Genomic DNA, 26,283 nt, shown 5'->3' on the forward strand with positions numbered 1-26,283 from the left:
CAAAGGTGTACCTCTAATCCTCTCCAAATGGTCCTGTTGCGTATTTCCATTAAGTTCTACATCAAGGTCCCAGAGTAGTAATGAGGAAAGTCTTGATCAAGAGAGGAATTTGTTCATTAGGAAGATCTTCGCTTCCCTCTTGAAGATTGCAGTGTTTGGAATTTTTCTAATGTTTGGAGGAAGTGAATTCCAGATTCTGGGGGCTGCTCCGGAGAACGCTCTGTCATAAGTTTTCTTCTTCCGAAAGATGGGTGGTTTCAGCAACATCTCCTTGGCACTTCTGGCGGGTCTGCTTTCCCCTGATATCTTAATTTTCTGGACTAAGTACCTTGGTGTTTTGTAGTGGAGCGCTTTGAGGATAATACATGCGATCTTAAATTGGATTCTGGCTTCGTATAGTAGCCAGTTTAATGCTTTTGAGTGTGGGGAGATATGGTTGTATTTTCTAGACCCAGTAACGAGTCTTGCGGCCGCATTGAGACAGGCTTTTAGTGGTGCTGTAGACACTTTTGGTAGACCTGCTAGTGTTGCACATCCATATTCAATCCTTGAAATAACTAAGGACTGAACTGTCAGTTTGAGGTCCGTCGGAGTGATGAGATGTTTCATTTTTCCGATATAGTTCAGGTGAAACCAGGCACTTTTGGCCATTGATTTGATGTGGGCTTTCATGTCTAGGTTCTTATCCAGCGTTATTCCCAGTGATTTAGCTGAGTCAACTAAGGTAGGGGTGCAGTTTAGCGCTGTGATCAGTTTGGTCCATTCCTTCACATTTGTGGGGTTCTTTGGAGGTGATATTAAAAGGAATTCCGTTTTTTGTGCATTTAGCTTCAGATGATTGCTAGTTAACCATTGTAGTGACACTTTTAAGGCCTCATTCATTGTCTTGATGTCCTCCAGTGACACGATCTTGATGTAGATCTGAGTGTCATCTGCGTACATGTGATGTGATATGTTTGCATCTCGGAGAATTTCTGTCAGGGGTTCAACATATAGGTTGAATAGTGATGGAGATAGTGTTGCTCCTTGAGGGACTCCAATCGAATTCGGGCATGAAGGGTACAGCGTCGGGTTGACCAGGAACCTTTGTGTTCTGTTCTGGAGGAAGGATTCACACCATTTCAAAACATTTCCAGATATTCCCATCCTGCCTTGAAGCCGGGCTAGCAATTTTACATGATTTACCGTGTCAAACAGGTCAAGAAGGTCTAATAAACATGTTTGATTGCTATCTAGGGTCTGTAGCGCATCATCCACTGTATGTAAGATTGCTGTTTCCGTACTGTGGCCTGGTCTGAATCCCGATTGGCAGTCGTCCAGTAGATTGAAATTGGCAATGTGGTCACTCAGTTGATTTTGCACACATTTCTCAATAAGTTTGGCAAGGAATGGAATATTGGTTACTGGGCGAAAGTTATTTGGATCTGCCGGGTCTGCTGTAGGTTTTTTAATGATGGGGAGGACTTGACCTGTTTTAGGCATTCTGGTAGGACCCTTGAGTTAGTGATGCATTGATTATTTTTGTCCATATAGGGACAACAACATGGTAGATTCTTTTTAGGCATTTTGAGGGGAGGGAGTAATTGTAGTGGTTATTTGGTTTGATCTCCGATATAGTTTTGGCAATAGTATTTTGGTCATATAGTTTGAAGGTTGCCCAATGTGCATTGTTTTTCGAACTCTCAAGATCGTTTTTCGTGTTAGCATCATCCAGCTGTGGTATTTGGCTAGCGAGGTTGTCGGCTGCCATCCTGTGCTCTCTTTCTTGAGTGATGGCCTTGGCCTTGTCCGTGAAGAATGTTGCAAATTCCTCACAGCTCAGTTGCGTTTTAGCTGTCTCTTGGGCGGATTTGGCCAGCTTATTGGATTGTTGCTTTAACATCTTGAATAGTTTCCGAGGTCTGTTTTTGGCGTCATCCAGTTCTGATCTAAAAAATTCCTTTTTGTAGTTGGGAACACTTTTGTTGTACTCGTTTCTGATTTCTGATAGATGCGTACCTTTTTAGGTTTGCCTGCACAGTGCATGCGCTGTGCTTGTGAAATCTATTGTATTTAATGTGAATCTTTAAAGGAACTTACATCATGCCCTTACTTTTCATTTCTTCTTGTGCTTGTCACTTATTTTTCCTACATTTTTATTGGTTTATTTCGTCTTGTGCTTGTCATTTATTGTTCCTCCATTTCTATTGGTTGTAACATATTATTACCTGCTGTTCCTTGTGTGTTTCTGTTATTAGTGTCCCACCACCCTAGTACTCATGTTCATCCACTTTGATGGAACTTACTTTAAGTGTGTTAGCACCCCTGCTGTCACTACAAGTTCTACATCCTTGTTTTGAAGCTACAGCGCTGCCCGTGTGTTGTGGGCTCAGTGCACTGTGCTGGTCTCAATGGAGACTTTGTGATCCCAGTTCTGCTTGCTTTGTGGGAAGCCATTGCTCCAAGTGGAATGCGCACTCACTAGTCCCCCCGCCACCCCCCCCGGGCGAAAGCAGTGAACCACTCTAGAGCTCCGTTTTGTGTGCCAATCGAGCAACTCTTGAATCACCAGCAGCTAGCGGGAAGCCAGTGCGCATGCCGCATCAGAGGCGAGTTCTTGTTCTTGCTTGATTCTTTGAGGCATATGGTGACTATTGTTAAGCTAATGAAAGAATACATCTCACAAGCGTGTCTTGGCCAACCATGTTCATTTTGTCTATGCTTTTTCTTTGTTTCTTGATATATGTTGTTCTTGCCTCTATCATACTGTCTAGATTTTTTTCCTTTCACTCGTACTTTCTCCATGCGATGGGAAACAGGGATGGGGATTTTGGAACTAGGCGAGAAAGGCAGGATTTCTGGCTGTTCATGTTCAAAAGCAGATCACTGCCCTCTGCATCCTTTCCACTATTCCTTTGTCACTCCATTCCATATTTCATCCTAGCAGCCTGCCAGTTCTATAATCAGTGACAAAGCCCACCTGAGGTTTACATGTGTAGTGGTAATTACTGCTTCACACATTTTAATAAAAGAGACTTCGTTCCTCTGTGGATATTTTTCTTACTCACAAAAATGCAATCTGCCCTGTTGTTTCAGTGCAAAGAATTGAAGGTGTGCACATGAAAAGGCTGTTTATATGGAATTAACATTACTGGGATAGCATAAGATAAAGGCAGTAGTGGAGTTTCATTAGAACTTCAAGCTTAGTCTTATATTGTAGGCCAAAAAATGAAGGTTTCTGGAACATTGAAGTTGTGTGAGACTGCAAAGGGACACAGATGTCACCTTTGATCTCTGGGAAGGACATGGCTGTTGTAGTTCGGACTGGACTGTTCCCATGGGGCACAGGGTCAGAGCTGATTTGCATATCGCCATTGTCTAACCCAGGGTGGTGTGGAGTGCAAAAAAACAATGGATTTGGGCCCGGATCTTTGGACTGGGTTGAATGTGTGACATTGATCCACATTCGGTCCATCACCTGTTGTTTTTGCAATTGCCGCCATAAGTGCGCTGGGGATGCCCAGACGTGGGTCCCAGGTACTCCACACCACTTGGAGTCAAGCTAGCCGGGCTGATGAGAGGTGTTACCTCGAAACCGGTCCGGTCCTCGGATAATTGATTCCGTTCTGGGAAGGACATGGCTTTTGTAGTTCGGACTGGACTGTTCCCATGGGGCACAGGGTCAGATCTGATTTGCATATCGCCATTGTCTAACCCAGGGTGGTGTGGAGTGCAAAAAAACGATGGATTTGGGCCCAGATCTTTGGACTGGGTTGAATGTGTGACATTGATCCACATTCGGTCCATCACCTGTTGTTTTTGCAATTGCCGCCATAAGTGCGCTGGGGATGCCCAGACGTGGGTCCCAGGCACTCCACACCACTTGGAGTCAAGCTAGCCGGGCTGATGAGAGGTGTTACCTCGAAACCGGTCCGTTCCTCGGATGCTTGATTCCGTTCTGGGAAGGACATGGCTTTTGTAGTTTGGACTGGACTGTTCCCATGGGGCACAGGGTCAGAGCTGATTTGCATATCGCCATTGTCTAACCCAGGGTGGTGTGGAGTGCAAAAAAACGATTGATTTGGGCCCAGATCTTTGGACTGGGTTGAATGTGTGACATTGATCCACATTCGGTCCATTGAAGTAATCAGGGTTCCCAAGGCCTACATGTTCCGAAGATAACCCACTTACAATCAAGAACTGTTGGCACGGAAACTGTAAAAGTCAAAGAACAAGTTTATTAAGACCCCATGGGGTGGTGGTACACTCATACAGCACCCTTCGGTAATGCAAGAGGTATCACACCGAACATCGGTGTGACCCTTCTTTTATATGGTTTTACAGGTAATAAAACGTATACGTGGCACAAAGTTACAGAACATTATGTACATATAAGGGCATATTTTGGAATACTGCCAGCTCATTGGAGGGTTTCAAACCCACTGGTCAGTTTGCGGCACATTCCTGAGGGACGACTGGTCAGTGTGAACTGCGCATGCGTGGCTTGACCAGTACTAAAAATAGCCTGTTGCTGGGCAGACTGAAGTGGTCAGTGGAACGAACAACGGACTAAAGGGCACGCCGGCCACGAGGCCGTTCATGATCTAAGATGGCCGCCAACACGTACAAAATGGTGTTTCTATGTATAGCTAATTTAAGCGGGAATCGTGTAGCAAAGCTAAGCGCTAACCCAGCCATCGTCAAAATACGACAGACGACCCTTTTAGCGTTTAGCTGAAGCTACCTCATAGTGGACATAGTCAGGGTGTTCATCTTCTATGTCAATTAGCATTATTTGTGTTACTTCTTTATGAAGCATCATTTTATCGTGGGCAAGAGCTCGCCTCGAGGGTACACAAACTGACAAGCACATAGAACAAAAAACTGGGCCACATTGGATACATAAACAAATAGAAAACAGAATTCCCACAATAAAACATAGAATCGTTAACAGTTTCCATCCCCAGGTGGTGAGTATTGACCAAAACCATCCTGACAGAGTCCAAGTACCATTATCTGGATGTATTTCAGCCGCTATCTTATGTAGCTTAGTGATAGCATCATATACAGAAGGTGAATTATCAGGTATGTAGACGCAACAGCTACTTCCGATGATTCTACATGCCCCCCCACGATCAGCTAACACTACATCCAAGACCATCCTATTCTGAAGCGCAACAATTCTAGAAATCTGTACTTCTTCAGTGATATTTCCAAGTGCAATTGCGGTATCATTAGCCACAGCCTCAACAACGCGAGTTAGTCGTCTGATCTTTCGACTGTTCAGAGCTGCCCCAACGAAAGAAAACAAACCCAGATTGAAGTCCACATATTGTTGCAAGGTAGTGTCCGTTTGGTCAACATCGTCCAAGACAAGGGAGCGTTTATCACGATTCAAGACAAAATCGTGATAGAGGACGTAATTGTTGTGATACATGGGTGGGGCAATGAATACAGGCGGCAATACAAAAGACACATAGCAAGTGCCTGACCATCCTAAAGGAAGCTGATGATAGCCTTTCGTTCCACAGATAAAGTAAGTATTTCGGGAAGTGACAAACGATATACCAGTAGGACTATCAAACGTAAGTGTAGTGTTACATTCACTTCTCCCAACAGAAATTACACCTTTATTACGTATACATAGGTCTGCTTTGGTAAAAATAACGTTAATAACATGTGCACTTGATACATTAACATTTCGCTGGTTGCTGTACATTCGTGAAGCAGACTCATTGTCAGGGCGGTACTCTTCATATTCAAATCGAGTACCCTCAGCTTGTGGGTACCCATCCCGATCATGATGGCACAATTTATTCAAACGAAAAAGCACTCCCCCTTTTGTGGGCCATCTCAAAGTAAAGAGGAGAGTATAAAATGCATTACAAGACCCATTATGCGAAAATGGTAGAGGGATGAGTGGAGTACCCCCTTTCTTTTGATGCCCAGGCAACATCCCGCACACCCAACAATTTGAAGTGTTTGTCATATTGTGTGTGTGATGTGGGATCTGAATAAAACTATTGTTCAGATAAGTCTGTCGGTGCCGTTCTTCATGATAGGGCAGGGTAAAATGGAAATGTTCAGATGGAGCTGGGGTAGTTGGCAGCAAATGTTCACGTGCAGGTACCACAAGTTCAACTACCCAGGCTATTGCCGCAATCACTACGATAGTCAAAACAAAGAGAATGGCACCCAAGAGTCTCTTATCTCGCACTGTTGATAATGCCATAGTTCTGAAGGCCTTCGCTGAGACTCAATAATTCGATATAGTCACAAAGTGTCTCATACACATACGTGTATACCTAAAAAAGAAAAATGTGGTGCTGAACTCCGAGGTAGCCGTTGTTTTCTTCTCCGGGCCAAGACGGGTGTCGCTACACTGGCAGAACTGATCCCCCCCCCTTGGAATTCCCGGTTTCCGTTTCACAAACCTGGAGCGGTAACCAACCAGTCATTAAAATACAAAAAAAATCTTCTTATCGAGGACGCAAGTTGTAGCGTTCTCGTCCGGTAACAGTGTGGTCCGGGAAGGCTCCCTCAACTTCGGCCGACGTCACAGCTGGGCTCTTTTCTTTCTCCAAAATCTCCTTGTAATCAGTCAGCACAGCAGGAGTCACCAGGTCCGGAGAGACACGGCGACAATGTGTCGAGTGCACCCACCGCTTCCTGTTGGTCACTCGCACAGCGGTACGGGTCGCAAGGAGGACCTGTTCGGGGCCCTTCCACCTGGGCTCCAGACTGCTTGCTCTCTCAAACGACCGAATCATCACATGATCCCCAGGACGCAGATCATGGCCCTCTCCAGTAGAGTTGTCAGGGAGCGCTTCTCGAACCTGTTGGTGAATAGAGAGCAAATCATTTGTTAATCGTGCCAAATAATCATTCATCATAACACAAGGCACATCATGTATTAATCGCGGCTTGGGCACCCCCCAGATATTCATAGGGCGCCCAAACACCACCTCATAGGGCGTAAGGCCAGTTTGTGAGTGGGGTACTGATCAGAGAGATAGTAGTGCTAGCGGCAACGCATCTGGCCACTTCAACGATGTAGACGCCACAATTTTGGCCAGCTTAAGCTTCAACGTTGCATTGTACCGCTCGACCAGACCTGCTGACTGAGGGTGGAATACAGCGTGAAACTTCTGCTGAATCCCCAACCCCTTCAGTACATATTCCACAATCTTTCCAACAAAATGAGGCCCATTATCGCTCCACAAAAATTTACAAACTCCAAAGCGAGGAAAGAATTCCTTAAGCAACACCTTAGCTGTTGTCAAAGCCGTGTTGTCTTTCGTGGGGTAGGCCTCAACCCATTTGCTAAAAGCACATACCACCACTAGGACGTACTTTAGGTGATTGCAGCGCTCAAGTTGGATGTAATCCATTTGGAGTACCTCAAATGGTGCAGAAGGTGGAACGAACCCTCCTTTCGGAGTATGGGTCCCCTTTCCAGGATTGTGTTGCAAACATACCAGGCAGGTCTGCACTACTCTCTTTGCAGTATTAGCAATCTCGGGATGTTCCCAAACTCGTGTTAAGAGCCGAGTGATTGCAAGAGCTCCGACATGCGCCAGTCCATGTGTCATCTGGACCATCGTCTGCAAGTAAGCTGCAGGCAATTTCCACTTTTCCATGTCTTTGCTTCTCCAACAACCCTCGTCATCTAGTACCCCATCAGCTGCCCATGTCACAAGTTCAGATTCAGTAGCTGATTTTTGAATGTCTAATATTTCTGCTCTAGCATCACTCCATCGCTCAGCCTGCGATTGTACCGCATACATGGGGGAGCTAGTTCGGGACATAGCTGTTTGTCTAGCTATGCTGTCTGCAAAGGCATTTCCTTGACCCACTTTATCCGTAATCTTTTTGTGGGCACTGCATTTTACTATCGCTACTTTCTTTGGGCCTAGCAGCGCATTTAGGAGATCACGCACTAGTTCTCCGTGCATAATGTGCTCTCCGTGAGATGTCAAAAACCCACGTTCTCTCCAAAGTAGCCCAAAGTCATGTGCCACTCCAAAGGCGTACCGGCTGTCCGTGTATATGTTCACACATAAACCAGCACTCAGTTCGCAGGCTCTTGTTAAGGCTATCAGCTCTGCTGCCTGAGCCGACTTTTGTGGTATCCTAGCTGTTTCTACCACTGTCTTAAGTGTCGTAATCGCATAGGCTGCAGAAGTCGTGCCATCTGGCAGCCTTAAACATGATCCATCGACCCACAGTTCCCCATCCACATCTGGAAGTGGGACATCCTGTAAGTCAACACGACCCTTTGTCTGTTCCTCGGTCAGGAAAACACAATCATGATGTTTTTCTTCCTGACCCTCCTCAGCCGGATAGGGTAATAAAGTGGCAGGGTTCAAAGTAGCGCATCTTTTCAGTGTAATGTGTGGCGCCAAAAGTGTCAGCTCATATCCTGTTAGCCGTGCACTCGTGAGGTATTGGGTCTTTGTTTGGTTTAACAGAGCATCTACTGCGTGAGGAACTAACACCAACAATTTATGTGATAACACTATTCCCTCACTCTGTCGTATGGCCACCGCTGTTGCTGCTCGAAAACACCCAGGCAACCCTCGTGCTACAGGATCCAGAACGGCAGAGAAGTATGCACATGGTCTCTGCTTATCCCCGTGTAATTGCACTAATACTGACAACGCGCACCCATCATTCTCGTGCACATACAATGTGAAAAGTTTCGTATAATCTGGTGTGCCCAACACGGGTGCGGAACAAAGGGCCTGCCTCAACTGTTCAAAAGCCTTCTGACATTCATCTGTCCACTCAAGGGGCATTGGTGTAGCTTTAGACAGTAATGCTAGCAAAGGTTTTATGATATGTGAAAAACCCATGATCCATTGTCTACAGAAGGACGTCAACCCTATGAAGGCACGTACATCTCTCTGCGTGCGTGGGACTGGTGTGTCTAAAATTGCTTGAATTCAGTCAGATGTTAATGCACGCCCCTCCTTAGACAACAGATGACCAAGGTAGGTCACCTGAGGTCTACAGTATTGAAGCTTCTTCTTCGAAACCATATGATTATTCTGTGCCAAAAAGGAAAGCAACGCAAGTGTACTCTGTTCACATTGTGCATAAGAGTCGGCAGCCAGCAGAAGGTCATCCACGTACTGGATAAGCGCGACACCAGACTGCAATGTAAAGGAATCCAACTGCCTTTTCAAAGCCTGACTATAGATGCTAGGACTTTCAGTATATCCCTGGGGAACACGACAAAATCTATACGATTTATTATTTAGCGTAAAACCAAACAGGTATCTGCTATCAGGATGAACAGGGATAGAAAAGAACGCATTCTTTAAATCAATTACACTAAACGTGGTGGCCGTTGGTGGAACCAAAGTAAGCAGGGTCGTAATATCAGACACCACCGGGTATTGAGGAATGACAATTTTGTTGATCTCTCGCAAGTCAATAATAAAGCGATAGATTTTGCCGTCAGTATCTCTCTTAAGGATCGGAAGAATAGGACTGTTACAAACGTTATAAGGGACCTCCTCCACAACCCCTGCAGAAATCAAATCCTGAACAATATGTATCAAGGCAATTTCACCTTCTCTCGAAATCTTATACTGTGGCACTCGTGGTAGAGGGGCCCCCTCCTTAACAGTAATATGTATCGGTGGAATACGCATCTCTCCCACATCCGTGTCTGAGGTCGCCCATAACGTGTGCGGGAGAGAGGCCAAAGCTGAAATATCTGAAATTGCGTAAAACCTGTCGGGGTCAGGATAATTATCATTCAGGATAACCCGTACTCCCTCCGGAGCACAACGTATTGTCGCTCGAAAATATTTAAGCAAGTCAATACCCAGGATGTTGTCTGGGGTATGGGGTGATAACAAAAATTGACCGAAACTAAAGTATTTGTCAAGACATAGTGCAAGGGGCTTGGACAATGGGCTGGGGGAGGGTGTGCCATCAAACCCTACGCATGTAATCATTTCGCCAGACAGGGGAGCCCTCGGAACCAAGTTTTTCGACAAAGCGCTACGTGTAGCTCCTGTGTCGACTAGAAATTGATCAGTAGAACCCAGAATACCCGCTGTTACATATGGACCCTGCTGATCTACCGGCACTTCAACTGATTCCTTACCCCATCCTACGCAGTCCTATGCATGCACATAATCCTGGTGTTCCACATTCTCTCCCTCCAAAATCTGATATTGATTCCGCCTATCAAACGCATTTCGTTCATCCTGGCCACGGCCCCTCTCCTCAGTCTTTCCACGATCACCTCCGCCACCTCTAACTCCCGTATAACCTCCTCTTGACCTTCCGCCTCCTCGACCACGCTGACTACGCTGCTCACGAAGTACCGGACAATCTTCGGCCCAATGCCCAAACTCCTTACAATAAGCACACTGATCCTCCGCTATGTCCGTACGACCATACGACGTATTTCCTCCACCCCGTCTACCTCTATCATTCCCTCTACCCTGTGTTCCCCGAACCTGCGCCAACATCACCTTCGTTTTCAATTCCTTCGCCTTTTTCTCTACACTTTCTTTAGCCTCCAATTCCTGCCGCTCATAATACTGAGCCATAGTTAACAAAGACGCAGGGGTCGCCGTGGCCCAGGAACTTTCACTCGACTTCAATCGTTTCGCAATCTCCGGTAGGAGATTAGTCACATACTTATCTACAAACAAATGCCGACCCGTATCGTCTGTCAAAGATTGACCACTGTAATCATGAAATGCCTCCTCAAAACGCGTAAAGAAATCTGAGACCGTTTCATCGGGTTTCTGCTTGCACGACGTCAACATAGTCCAATCAATCTTTTTGGAGGGAACAAGCGTCTTTAATTTAGTCAGAATAGCTGCCGGAAGATCTAAAATTAACTGACAAGGTTTACATGCTGGTTCCCTGTCTAAATCTGCAGCATTAATTTCTTTCCATGTGCCCCCCAATATCGTTTCATCATTATTTTTACGAATTTGCCGCCACATATCAGGTGGCAGAATTAACCCAAAGAACAAATCTATATCCACAAGAGTCATCACACAAGACGAAATAGCCCCTTCCACCCCTTCATAAAATGCCGCCGGGTTTTTTCGAAGATCAGGTAAAGAATTTTTCAATGCCATAACGTCTGCTCTATTCCATGGCGTATATACCCAATTATACACAAAATACCCTTTCGCATCCTTTGACAATTTATCATCATCCGTACCTTCCCCTTTTGGTGGAACATACAAAGGCGCGGCTTCACGCATAGGCATAACATGCAATGCAAAACTCTTATCTGAACCACGGAGAGAACACTCCTTAGTCTGCCCATTATTGCCCGAACCAGATTCCTTTTGCCTCTTTTTCCTCTCCTCCCGCAATCCGGCTGTCTCATCCCGTAGCGCGATCAATTGCTTGAATAGGTCGTCAGCATCTGAAAGATCAAAATCACCTTTAGCCAAATTCTCACGATATACTGACAACGATTTAGATTCTAACGTGTCTGAAAGTTCCCGATACGCGCCTACAACTTCATCCGCCAAACTAGACAGAAAATACATTAATTCAAGATCCGACCACGCTTTCTTTTCTTCTAACAACTGCTCCTGAGAAACACAATTCTTAGTTACTTTACGAGCCCAACTCCGCAAATGAGCGGACCTCGCCGCAGTAAACCTGAGAGCAGATATACCCTTGTGATCCGACTTATCCTGTCCATCATCCTCTGAATCCCCAGCTGGAGCCGTCGGCGAAACATATGGAGGTGGTGACCGATCTAACAAAGAGAAATCATCAATTTCATTATTAAGGATAGGATAAAGTGGTCGGCGGATAGGAAATTGACCAGTAGTCTGCAATTTACGTTCCCGTTCCTCCCTTTCTTTCTTCTCCTGAGTCTCCTTTTCCTCAAGCTGTAAAGCCTTATCCCGAGCAGCCTTGCGCTGCTCTTTGTCCGCCAAGGCAACCTCACGTTTCATTCGCTCTCGCACCGCTTTCTCCCACATTCGCACACAATCAAACATGTTTTGTCTAGACCTGCGTTGAAACAAACATTGCTCTACAAACTGTACTTTACGTAAATCGAACGACCCATGTAGAGGCCATTGCAATTCAGGATCGGCCTTTGTATACTTATGCCATAATTTGCTGTACATAATAGGGGGAAGGCCATGCTTGATATACATCTCACGATTTGGTGTTCCCTCTGGGGGAGCCGGCTGTGCTTCCGCTAACCTAATTGAGGTACCCTCTCCAAGACAGCACATCCCTCGAAGTGTGCTGAAAACAGGCATGTTCAAAAAGTATCACGAAAGCGTGACACCATATAAAAAGGCACTTACAGTACTTCACACAAATGTGCCGCTCAAAGGGAAAAAAACAAAGTTAGAGAAACATCTCTACATGCCTGCCTATGTGAAGTGCACTACACATATAAGTTCAAAAGATCACAAATTCACAATGTTAGCTAACTCAGATCAAAACGTAGGACTTCGGCAAGCGTCCGAGGACTACCTTACCGATCACAAATCACAGGATTTCAGTAAGCGTCCGAAGACTACCTTACTGAACACAAAGCTTACCCAAAGTCTCAAATGTCCAGATTCCAACTGCCAAGGTCTTGTAAGCCAAATCAGCCAAACGGCACTTTCTCAGCGATGCAGACACTCGAAAACTCAGTCGGAGACCGGCGCCACCTGGAAGGTCAGATCGGAAGGAAAGGAAGAAACACCGTGGCAGCCAAGACTCGGGTCACTCGTGGCAGCCCGCGTCCATGGCGAGTTTCCAAGCCTTCGTCACGACCTCTCCTTCGGGCATCCGAGTCGCCGATGAGTCCCTTCGTGGTCGCCAATTTGAAGTAATCAGGGTTCCCAAGGCCTACATGTTCCGAAGATAACCCACTTACAATCAAGAACTGTTGGCACGGAAACTGTAAAAGTCAAAGAACAAGTTTATTAAGACCCCATGGGGTGGTGGTACACTCATACAGCACCCTTCGGTAATGCAAGAGGTATCACACCGAACATCGGTGTGACCCTTCTTTTATATGGTTTTACAGGTAATAAAACGTATACGTGGCACAAAGTTACAGAACATTATGTACATATAAGGGCATATTTTGGAATACTGCCAGCTCATTGGAGGGTTTCAAACCCACTGGTCAGTTTGCGGCACATTCCTGAGGGACGACTGGTCAGTGTGAACTGCGCATGCGTGGCTTGACCAGTACTAAAAATAGCCTGTTGCTGGGCAGACTGAAGTGGTCAGTGGAACGAACAACGGACTAAAGGGCACGCCGGCCACGAGGCCGTTCATGATCTAAGATGGCCGCCAACACGTACAAAATGGTGTTTCTATGTATAGCTAATTTAAGCGGGAATCGTGTAGCAAAGCTAAGCGCTAACCCAGCCATCGTCAAAATACGACACCATCACCTGTTGTTTTTGCAACCTTTGATCTCTAAGCACCACAGACATACCAACGATGTTATGAGCAACCCACCACCACATGAAGCAACCATAAAGGTATGGACAAATGTGGGATGCTGCAACTAATGTCAGCTACACCATTAAAAGGTCACTGTGATTTACCTTTGTGGTGCCCCTCTCCCCACCTTTAGCCTGTTGCTTCTAGATTGAAATAAATTGCTAGTTTCACATTCAGGACTAAATCGAATATGCTGGGTACAGATTGGTTACCTAGTAGATATTAATTGCACAGGGTTCGATATTTCCTGGGTGTGCATTCCGCACCCCATCCTTATTTACACGTGTCGGAGTAGGTGATAGGGCACTAATACTGAATGTTAATTCCAGTAAAGAGGTGATCTAACAACACGTGCACAATTTGACTGCCCAATTTGCCACATACATTTCCAGGTGTATATCAGAGGGCTGCAACCACCAGTGTAAGCAGCTTTCACCCAAGGTATAATGCAGAGTGAGGCTCAAATAGAAGTCTGTGTTGGATTAGGTAACATCACACTGGGTCTTTCCTCTATGTTTGCATTATGCTCGTACTCTGATATCACCTGAGTCAAAAGCTTAGAGATGTCAGTCTATGAGGGATGTGTGATCTCGATCATTATGATATCCCCATTGGGTCGAGGGCAATGTGATGAAATTATAATGATTCTAGTGACATTGTTTGATGGTTGAAAGGGAAAACTGCGGAGTGTATGAAATTGGTATTGGCACGGAGTACAGTTATTGCATGACCGCCCTGTTTTTCACTCAATCTCTTTTTCTATCTTTATTATCCCCCTTTTTTGTAATTTTCTTCCTCGTTCACCCTCTCGCTATCGCTAACTTTCTTTGTTTCCACTTCAAACGTGTTTTCTGATAAAACATCAATAGGCCTTCTGTTTCTTCTGGCCCACCGAGCACTTAGGAAGTTTTCAAGGAGACTGGCGCCTGAGAATGTATCTATGTCTGGATGGGGTGAGCTGATCTGGCCTTTAAATCACCCCTGATGAAGCCTCTTGCAGCCCAGCTGCAGCCTCTACCAGGCAAGAAGCCACCACGTGCTGAGCAACAGGGACAAAGCTATCAGTGGTGCAATGGCACTGGGGCATAGGAGCCTGAGGGACCCACTGAATCCTCATTATTTCAGTATTGAACTACCAACAAGTACTCCCGAGTTCTGGTTTTCTTACTTACGCTAATGTCAATGGTATCCTTGCCATGCCACTGCTGAGCAGCCCTCTCTGCTCCCTGCCATCTGCAGTGAGGGCTAATCAGTATGACTACACAAAGCCAAGGGTGCAGCTTTCAGAGGGATATTTGAGGTGTAACACGCTTACAAATAAATGCATTCTTGGCTTGGAAGTTCGGTCTGGGGCTCCTGAGTCAGGTCTGCTATGTCAATGTTGTTTTTTCTCATTATACTAAAAGGGTTAATTTTTGGATCAGAAGGTGAAATATATATGGTGGCCTGTATACCAGAAAATAAATCTGCAATTATAGAAGTACTCCTGGAATGGTTACAAGTTTTCTACTTTGTGGGTTCCAAGAAATATTACTGACAATCAAACACACAAAATGTGGTGGGCCAAATGCTTGAAAATATTCTAATGACTCAAAATCACTCAGGGTAGCATCCCAACCTTTTTTAACCCACTGTGCTGCTCTAAACAGAGCCTCTCCAAATAGCATCTCACTGACCATGCTCCTTGTGGAAACCGTCTATCCTGAATCTTAGCCATCCAAGCCGCAACCCATCAATTTTTTCATTGAAAAATGTGAGATTCGCACTCCCGAATATCACTGAGTAAGCTACAACCTTGTACAGACCTGATGTCAAACAGCATGCTTTCAAGGAGTGCTTATTGGTTTCGATTCCCATTATATAATGCTGTTTTCTTTACTCAACATACTGATACATGCCTGTAGAACTCATCCAAATAGCCTCAATACCCTCTAAAAGATAATGCTACAGCGTTGCAGAACGTGGGAAATGTGGACAATGACAGAACAGAGTGTGCTGTGAATGCCTAGTATAATGTAAATTACTGTTATAAATTAAACTTTGCACTTTGTTGAACAGTTTTGAATGCTGACATGGCAATGTGGTTCTATATATTGAGACCACTGGTTGATTATGACATGAATAGGTTGCTTTGCCTTCTGGGGACAATTGTGGCTATCAGCATTGGTATCACACTTTCTAGGTTGTGAACAACTGTGGCTGCTGGCATGGCAATATCATTTTATACCCTGAAGCCAATAGTGATGGGGGAGTGGTGCCGTACTTTTAGGGACAGTAATTAGTTGAGATGTATACATTGTGTTAATTTGTAAACCGGCATACAATGTGTAATTTATTTTCAGAGGACAAAGATTTACTGGTATGGGAATGGTGCTTTACATGCTGGGGAGACTTGTGGATATTTGCATGGCAACGTTTTAAGTGCTCCCATGAAAAAGCACCCTCTAGGAAGAAATGCTTTGAGAAGATTGTGGCATGATGCATTCCACCTCTCTCTCTCTCTCTCTCCCCCCCCCCAATTTCGTCATTTCTGTGCATTATCCTTTTCTGCCATTTGGTACTCACTTTGTGTCTGTTAACTGCTATTGATGCTTTGATTTAATTGTGCCTTTTTTGGTCACAGCCTACCAGACAGCACAGCTGTCTGGTTTCCTAAAGACATCTTGGGGACATTCAGAAAGTTGACCCAGGAATACATTCCATTGACTTTGTGGTTTGTAACTCATGTTTTCTTGCTTTACATTTTGCTGGCTTTATTTGATTTAGGCTGTCCACCCTAAGTTCGTAGCTTCCCTTGGCCAGGCCTTATTTACAGTATCTTTCTGAGCATGCCCTTTCTGTAAACATGCCTCTAAATCTTGTTCTTATCTCATCACATTTGCTGTGCATTCAAAGACCAAGGTCAAATGTCAGGCTTTGTCTTCCGAGGTTGCTTGTTTACTTTTATTTCTCTGACTTCAAAGTGAGAGGGTTTATGTGACAATCTTGCTGGATACTGAGGGTAGAAAATAGTCTTTTTCTAGCACACAATAACATTTAAATAACTGTGTAAGTATTTCAGAATATATCAGACACCCAAATGAAGCACAATGTTTGTTATTTCTGAAGTGTGTTGGAAATAAATACTTGTTTATGATCAAACCAAATCTTTACACTAGGTGAGCTATTTCCACACATTTGTGTTTGTGCACTGTGTAGTTTTATTAGTGAAACTATATGTTTTTGCAAATGTATTGGTCATTTCAATTGAAAATATGTTGCTTGTAATGGCATTGTGCTACCACACCATGAATACTCCAAACTACACCAGTCCACACCACTGCACTCTACTCTGCACCACTTCACTTTACACCACTCCACGCCACTACACTCAGGGACGGACTGGGAACCACAACCGGCCCCGCCAAGGTGCTCGGCCGGCCCCCCCTCCCCACTCAGGGGTATTGGAGGTGCCGCTGAGCTCTTTGCCAGGGCCGGTTTTCAGCCGATTTTGATAAAGGGACGATTTTGCAGCTATGTTGCAAAAACGGCCCTGTAACAAAAAAGGCCCCCAGGGCCCCAAAACAGGCCCCCACATGTGCAGCGCACCGGGGGATCACCCTGTGCCCGCCATGGCCAGTCCGGGCCTGACTGCACTCTAAGCCACTGCACTCCATGCCACTACGCTCTATGCCTCTCTACTCTATCTTGTACCATTTTATTTAATGCCAATGCACTCTTCACCACTCAACTCTACACCACTACATTCTACATCACTCCAGTCTAGGCCACACCAATCTACTCTACACAACACCACTCTTTGCCACTGCATTCTATGCCACTGCACTCTTTGCCAATGCACTGTACACCAATGCACTTTACTCTGTAACACTCAACTCTATGCCCTTGCACTCTACATCAGCTGACTGTACACCACTCTAATCTACCCTGCACCACTGCTCTCTACACCACTTTACTCTACGCCATTAGACTCTATACCACTCTACGCTGCTTTCGTCTGCCCTATACCACTCCATTGTATGTCATTTCACTCTACTCTGAAACAATCTACTCTATGCCACTGCATTCTATGCCCTTCTACTCCACTCTGCACCCCTTCATCCTGTGCTACTCTACTCGTAATCACTGCACTTCACACCACTGCACTCTACTCTGTATCCCTTTACTCTGCGCCACTGAACTCTACTCTGCACTACTCCACTCCACTTTACTCCACTCCACTCTACTCTACTTTATTTCACTCTACTCTATTCCACTCTACTCCACTCTATGCCACTGCACTCTAAGGCACTGCACTCTATGGCACTATACTATACTATGCACCACTCTATGCTACTCTACTCTGCACTACTCTACACCACTGCACTTTATGCCACTTGACTCTACTCTGCACCTGCACTCTATATCAGTTGACTGTACACCACTGTAGTCTACCCTGCACCACTTCTCTCTACACCACTTTACTCTACGCCATTAGACTCTATACCACTCTACGCTGCTTCACTCTGCCCTGCACCACTCCATTCTATGCCATTTCACTGTACTCTGAAACAATCTACTCTACGCCACTGCATTCTATGCCATTCTACTCCACTCTGCACCACTTCACGCTGTGCTACTCCACTCGTAATCACTGCACTCTACACCACTGCACTCTACTCTATATAACTGTACTCTGCGTCACTGAACTCTACTCTGCACTCTAAGCCATTGCACTCTATGGCACTATACTCTACTATGCACCACTCTATGCTACTCTACTATGCACCACTCTACACCACTGCACTTTATGCCACTTGACTCTACTCTGCCCCACTACCCTCTGCATCACTCAACTCAATGCCACTCCACTCTGCAGTACTCTACACCACTGTGCACCACTCTACGCCTCTGCACTCCACACCACTGTGCTCTATGCCATTCTATTCCACTCCACTTTGTGCCACTCCACTCTGAGCCACTCCACTCCACTCTGCGCCACTGTACTCTACTATGTACCACTCTAATCTGCACCACTGCGTTCTCCGATGGTGTGTTGTACGCTACTGAATTTAATGCCACTGCACTCAATGCCACTGCACTCTATGCCACTAAACTCAGCAGCACTCTATGCTAATGCTCTCTACACCAGTCCACTCTGCTCTATGTCAATTCAGTGTATACCACTCTACGTGACTCCACACTATGCCACTACAATACACAACAATCTCTGCCACTCTACAACACTCTACCCCACTCTTCGCCATTCCACTTTACAACATTACACACCACTGTCTTCTACGCCATGAACATTTAGCCATGCTAAACAGCAGCCACTCTGGTGTACAGCATGGCTAAAACACATTGGCAAAGCCAGTCATTTTTGCATAGGCGAGAACTATTGGCTTTGCCAATGCATGTTATGTCACCTATTTTACATCAAAAAGTAATGCTTTGACTACAGTTCTACAGTTCTTGGTGCATGAGGTTAGAGCACAGCAGGCAGAAGCCACATGAAAGCTCCGTTCGTTTTGGGGATGAAAGTCCAAAGGGACCTCGAGCTGAGCCAGAAGCAGGCATCTGGCTTGAGCTTTCAGTGACTCGCCTACCTCTAATACAGTGTTTAGAAGTGCAACGAACTACAATGCTTGGGCACCACATGACTTCTCTCAGACTTCGGCCGGGGGAACAGTGTCCCCATTCTAAAAATAGTGAAGTACTCTGTACACCCCTGTCATCCTCCTAGCTGTGCCCTGCCTGTCTTGCTGTGCAACAGATTAACTACGTTATGCCCACATACACAAAAAGCTGTGGGGGGGTGCAACAAAGATACTGGTTACAAGCAAGCAAACAAGGAGGGGTGGGTAAAAAAAGTGTCAAGAGGTAGGAGAGGAGATTTCAGTCATTAAAAAGGCTTGAACACAACTGGGGACAGAGATAGATGTGGGACAGAGCAGCAGGAGCAGAAAGAAAGAGCAGGGTGGTTGGGCCAAAGCTGGCAGTGATTAGCAGTCATTGATAACCTCTCTAGGTGAGTCATGGTGGGATGCACGGAGTAGAGGAAACATCATTTGCCACAAAGTCTAAGCCACGCACTACCTTTATAACGTGGTCTGTACAGAGACCCCTCTTTACCACTGCAACTACTTGACATAGGGGAATCAGCGTTGGACTTTGAAGTCCAACACTATCCCTACTGTTGCTCCGACTGAAGTTGGAAAAGTAATTTATACCTTTCCAAATTCCAGGGCTTTCCCTTAAGGCAAAGTGGTTGTGCGTTGTAAAGACTTGCATGGTAAAGGAATGCAGTGGTAAAGACGGGTCGTTGTAAAGACCGTGTTGTAAAGCTGTGTGTTGGAATGGCTTGCGTTGTTCCATCATACATTCAAGCTCCCAACTAGAGTATACTTTCTTTCAAAACTAAAATTACAGACATATTATGCTTTTAACCTGAAAATTGATAACACAGAGACAGGTGGTTTCAGCGCATGTATCCACCAGTATTTGACATTACAATTCTGACCGTTAGCTATAATTATGTAAATTATCATGAACAAAAAATGACTACCTTGCTAGGTTTGTTTCTTCAGACAAAACATTTACATTTTATTCTCTACACTTGTTATGCATGTTAATGAAAATGAAATGAAAATAGTTATAGTCGTAGGTAGTCTTTGTACAACACAGCATATTACTTGACCTAAAATGACTCAAGCTGAGGGTTTTATTTGTTGCCAAACATTCAATACAAAACATTCATCTCTTGACCAGAATGTACTTTATCTTCTGATCCTTCTTGAAATTTGACATGGTCAAACAGGAAAACCTGATTGTACTTCTTCAAAAAAGGATGGAGCTAACGGTACCTGTATTAAATTGGTTTGCCTTGTTCCTACGAAACAGAAAACTAAGAATCAAAGTTAACCACTCCCTTGCAACCAGTACCAAGGTCACAATTGGAGTGCCTCAAAGTTCCACTCTCTCGCCCACACTTTGTAATCTTTCCATGGAACCACTCTCCGAATCCTGAACCACTCTAACATTCAATACCATATGTATGCTGACAACACTCAATTGTGACATAAATACTCTAAACTGTGCATTGCTAAAAACTCAACAATGGTTAACTTTCTTTTGCTAAATACTCTCAAAACAGAATTCCTCCTTATTGCCCCCCACAATAACTCTGCACCCTCTCAAGACTGGCTCAAACAACTTACAGCATTCAACTGCACCCCTCATGTTGTTGACTCTGCAAGATTTTTAGGTATAACTCTTGAAAAATACCTGAATATGCAAGATCACATCAGTGCAACTATAAGGTAAGTCAATCATCAAATCAACCCCTTAAGCAAATTCAAGCCTTTCTTGCCTTCTGAAGACATTCAGTCTGCAGTCCAATCCCTGGTTATCTCACGCTTGGAATATGGATTGGTGACCCTAGCTGGGTTACCCAAAGCTAGATTGGCGCCTCTTAGAGTCACTCTGAATTCTTTGGCTAGACTCATCACTGGTTCCAGAAAACATGACCAGATTACATCACACCTAATGCAACTAAACTGGCTGTCTATCGAAGGAAGGATCTGTTTCAAGATAGCTTGCATGACGCACAAAGCTATTCACTACAACACGCCCCTATACCTGGCAAAGAAACTTGAAGTTTTGGGTTCGAATTTGAACCTAAGAAGTTCTAATACCCTACTGTTGCAACCTCCAAAATAAAAAAAAAGAACATGCAATCGTGCTTTCTCTGGTCTGGTACAGAGAATATGGAATGCTCTTCCTCCCGAGATCTGATTAAACCCCTCTACCTCCTCATGTTAAATTGTTACTCCTGAATGACCATCTACAGCAATAGTACTGTAGTCATTTTAATGTACTTCTATTTCTTGTGTACACTCTTTGATACTTTTGTTCAAAAGTTCTAATGTTTGTCTCTTTATGTGCCCTATGAGATTTGTTGCTCTTCTGGAACTTTACATGCCCCTTAAGATGGGTTGTTACCTCAGTGCAACATTGTTATTCAGTTTTTCCACGTGCTCCTTATGACTTTTGTTGCTTTTCTGGTACCTTACATATCCCTTCATGCGTTTTCTCCTTTGTACAGCGCTCTGATAACTGTACAGGTCTTGTTCACTCTTCATAAAACTGTTTAAATAAATAAATACAACTCTGCTTTCTGTGATAACATACAAGTAGAGCCATACTGTAGTATTGTGTCTTTCACAAACTTTTTGACAGAGATGTGTGTTTAATAATGTACTGAATAAAATGTATTCAATTTTTGCAGAGCAAGATCGTGGCTCCTGGAAGGAGATGGTGAGCCAATGCAGGATAGTTTTTTTCGGCCTTATTTCCTCCAGGCACCGGGAGATATGGTGGCTCACGAGGGAAGACTTTGTAGACTGGATTGTAAGGTATTTAGTCATGAAATTCATGAAATCCTTCTTTAATGTTTTACCAAACGATTTTGAAGTTTTCATTGTTTAAGTCATCATTCAAATTTCAACAACGTGCTACAAATGTTTTTCTTATGTAACAAAGTACTTCATTGCCTACTAATTATTTATCAAGGCATCAGAAAGCAAACCGTTATTTAAGAATAGAATGGATTTGAAGGGGTCTACTTGAGTTTTTATGGAAACGTATACATTCTGACGGCTTTTACAGAACTGTAGAAGTTGGTCTCTCACAATAAAAGCTCCAGGCTAAGGTAGTTGAAGTGAGGAGACTTTATTCAAGTAAGAAGAAGCTTTGAGACCCCATCCAGCAGCTAGTCAGGCGTAACTGCTCTCCCAGTTCTAACAGTGCTAGGCAACCTTCACCACATTCCAGAACCAGGAAGCTGTGGCTTACAAAGAAGGTGCAGAACACCACATCACCTCCCCCTTCATAAACAAACAAAAGACCATAAAGATAAATAAACCAAATAGATAAAGAAAGGCATGGAATAAACAAGTTGTAATAAACATCAATACGTTAAGAAACATAATCTTGAAAACATAGAGGAACACGCTTCAAATGAAGCAGTCTCAAACACCTCTCAGGAACCTCAGATTCTTGTTTAACCAACCAAGAAGAGGAACCAATGGTGGGACATGCAGGTGATGAGCGGCATTTTGCCACTCTGCCCAAATTCCAAATCCTGTGATCACTCGTTTTTACGGCATTCTTAAACACTATGATGACCTAAATTGGATGACTGAATTTGGTCATACCAGAAGTTTTCCTTGGCAACTTGATCTTGACCCAGTCACCAACTTCAATTATCATACTCTTCACAGCTTTTGTCATATCATAATGAATTTTCCTTTCATCCATCCTACCTTTCTCTCTTTCCTTCCAACCATCTGTGCTAACCACCTTTTCATCAACCAACACTCTCTTTGCAGAAACCCAGGAGAGGGCCACTTCCACATTCACCATTCTACCTATAAACAGCCAAAAAGGAGCCACACCTGTTGAGGAATGGGGAATGAAATTATATATCTTCTCACAGCAACCTCCCAGCAATCACCACACGACCTAGCCTGTTGGATAGCTTCCTTAAGAACTTTGCTAAACCTTTCAACCACAGCATTACTTTGTGGGTGATACAGGGCAGACGCCTTGTGTCTAATACCCCTTGAAGTCAGAAAATCCTCCAATAAATGAGAAGTAAATTGAACTCCAATATCAGACAAAATAGTTTGTGGGAAGCCTTCTCGCTCAAAAAGTTCATCCAAGTACTCTACAACAACAACAGACCCAACTGAGTTCACAATTTTAATCTCCAACCACCTTGAAAACAAGTCAATGCATACAATTACATAACGATCTTGTGATCTCAACTTCACTACTCCCAAAATGACTATGGAAATGTCAGACCAAGGAGAAGCAACCTGCTCTATATCTACCATTAGTTGTGTCCTACACTTGAATGACTTGTCACAATTAGCACTCTTTGCCTACTCCCGAACAAGTCTTTACAAAAACATCCCTGGCAGGCCACCAGAACACTACCCTGATTCTCTTTTTGGCCTTCGCTATACCCATGTGCGAGGCATGAGCACTCCCAACCAATTTCACCTTTAAGACAAGTGGTGGAATAAACTTACTTCCACGCATAAGTACACCATCTACGACAGCCAAATCCTCCTTGACATGCCAATAACCCTTGAGCAGATCATCACAGTCCCTCTAATCACATCAACCGTATTTCACCATGGTGATGACCTGTTGTAGAGTCACATCACTAACAAAGTGTTCCTTCCAGTCATTTTCCGAAACAACACCTTCACTGGTCAAACACACATTCACATCCTCTTCCAAATCCTCTCCTGGAAACCATTCAATATCATCAATTGTGTCATCATCCACACAGCCAAGTTTTGAAAGACAGTCTGCGAGAATATTTTTAGAACCAGGTAAATACGATAGATCAAAATCAAATTCTTGAAGAGCCACCACCCACTTGTGAATGAGGTGAGAGACAAAATCTATGCCCTTCTTTGTAAGAACCTCTTTGAGCGGATTGTGGTCAGATAGGATCTTAAATCTTTTACCCCATAAGAATGTTCTTATATTATGCACCGCCCAGGACACACCCAGCACTTCCTGCTCAACAACAGAGTAATTGCATTCCTCATCTCTTAGGGGCCAGAAGATCAACAAGATGTTCTTTTCTACACCATCTACCTTTTGCAACAGTACTGCCCTTAGACCAGTTGACCTGGCATAGGCCATGAGAAAAGACGATTTTGCAGGGTCAAAACTACTCAGGCATAGTGCATTGTTGAGGTGATTCTTAATACCAATGAATTTCTTTTCACAATCTTTTGACCACTCAAATTCACTCCCTTTCTTCAACAATGACCTTAGAGATCAGGTTTTTTCTGCCAAATTTGGAATGAATTTATGATAAAATTCAGCCATACCTAAAAAAGTAACAAGCTCATCCTTGCTAGACAGTGAACGCAAATTGAGGATAGAATCCACAAGAGTTTTCTTGGGTTTGATTCCTTCTGCTGAAACAAAATGTCCAAGGTACTCAATTTCCTTGACATTGAACTTGCATTTGTCAGCTCAAAGGGTGAGTCCGCCATCTTGTAACTTCCCTAAAACTTCCCTTCAACAAAATTGAGCACATCGTCCTGATACACCTTCGAATCTCCAAGAATGCCCTAGATTACCTTTTAAAAAAATGGAGGCAGCCGAAATTAGTCCATAGGGCATTCTAAGACACTTAAACATACCAAAGGATGTCACAAAAATCCAATGAAGAAAAGTGCTTAGCCCCTTCATGAGAACACAACATTTCAGCAATATTAGGGTAGAGGGTAGTGGTCAAAGGCCACCGCTCTGTTGAGTTTCCTCAAGTCCACACAGAGTCGGCCTCACCATTAGCCTTACGTGCCATCACTACCGTAGAGACCCACTCTGTTGCCTCAACTTCTTGGATGATACCCCTCGCCAGGAGTTTGTCCAGCTCACACTTCAGGCTCTCTCTTACTAAGAGAGGAATACTCCTAACTTTGGCAACCTTAGGGATAACATTTTGCTTAAGTCTTATGCGATGTACATAATTTTTAAAACTGCGTAGGTAACTTGTGAAAAACAGCAGGAAAATCTTTAATCAAATCATTAACCAAATAGTCAACCACCCTAACAGGAGGCAACTCCTTCAGACAGACCTGAGGATCTTCGTTGCAGTCAAGAAACACATGCAGATATCTTTAGTGGAGCCAACTTTTGTGAAGTCAAGTGAGTCACCTTTCATTGACACGTACATTTTCTGAGAGATCACCCTCCCCTTGAAATTAATTGACCCCAAAAAGTAACCAAGTAGATCAATGGTGACTCCACCATATCCCTTTGGTCTGATGTCAGTTTTTTTAAGAACAAATTTATCTTGTGCATTACTCTCAAAAAATACTTTGGGAACAAGGGTAATCTTGGCCCCAGTGTCGAACAGCATTTTAACCGATGCATCATTAACTAAAACATCCTCATAAGGACCATAAGTCTTATTCCTTGAAACCTGACAACTAATGACTTCTTCAGCATCATCATAGACATCAACTTCTTTGACAATCTTGTGATCTTTACCAGATCTACAACATTTGGATTCATGACCTTTCTTACCTCAAAGTTTTCAAATGACTTTCCAACCTGGACAGTTTTTAAAATCAGCCATGTGACCAGAGTCACCTCTCCTGTAACACTTGCTGTGAAAATGCTTTGGATTGAAAGATATCTGACCTCGATAAGAAGATCTTTGAGTTTGGTAAGAGGTTCTTTGAGGTTGATAAGAAGGTTTTTGATCTAAGACATTTTTAGATTTAATGGACTTACTTGACACACCCTTGACCTCAGAGTGATCGTTCTTATCAGAAGAAGATTCTTTCTTTATGATGTCAACACACGCTTTCAAATGCTCATGGCTCTTTGTGATGGTAATAACCTCTTGTAGATATGGATTGTCCTTTTGCCATAGAGCATCCCTAGTCTTGTCTTGAACACAACCCAACATAAACTGTTCCCTCAGGTGTTCCTCCAATGTGGCACCAAAGTTACAGGTTGGGGCTTACTTACGCGAAATTGTTATGTACTGCTCCAGGGACTCATCCTGCCTCTACATCCTTTCACCAAAATGATAGGGTTCAAGCGCAGTACTTATCTTAGGTAGGTAGTGTAGATTAAGCTTTTTGATACATATGTCATATTCATTAAGTGATGCAGAATCAGTATCCGTGAGATCAGGTAGGTGCTCAAATACTTCCTGTCCCTCAGAACCTAAACAGTACATTAGCAGAGGAATCTTCCTCTCTGCACTGCGGTACGTACCAGAGAAACTAGCACAGTGATTAAACACCTTCTTCCACT

At 44.0% G+C, this 26,283-nt stretch overlaps 1 protein-coding gene across 1 annotated transcript in view; it reads left to right on the forward strand.

Annotated features, from left to right (window-relative positions):
- MYPN (myopalladin) overlaps positions 1-26,283 on the forward strand; it is a 2,267,856-nt gene that overhangs the window by 1,638,200 nt on the left and 603,373 nt on the right. Inside the window, exon 16 of the mRNA XM_086922400.1 lies at positions 21,710-21,836. Coding sequence (XP_086778526.1) covers positions 21,710-21,836 — 127 coding nt within the window. The remainder of the gene's footprint in view (positions 1-21,709; positions 21,837-26,283) is intronic.

Source organism: Lissotriton vulgaris, chromosome 5 (genome assembly GCF_964263255.1).
Source record: "Lissotriton vulgaris chromosome 5, aLisVul1.2, whole genome shotgun sequence".
Taxonomy (NCBI): Eukaryota; Metazoa; Chordata; class Amphibia; order Caudata; family Salamandridae; genus Lissotriton; species Lissotriton vulgaris.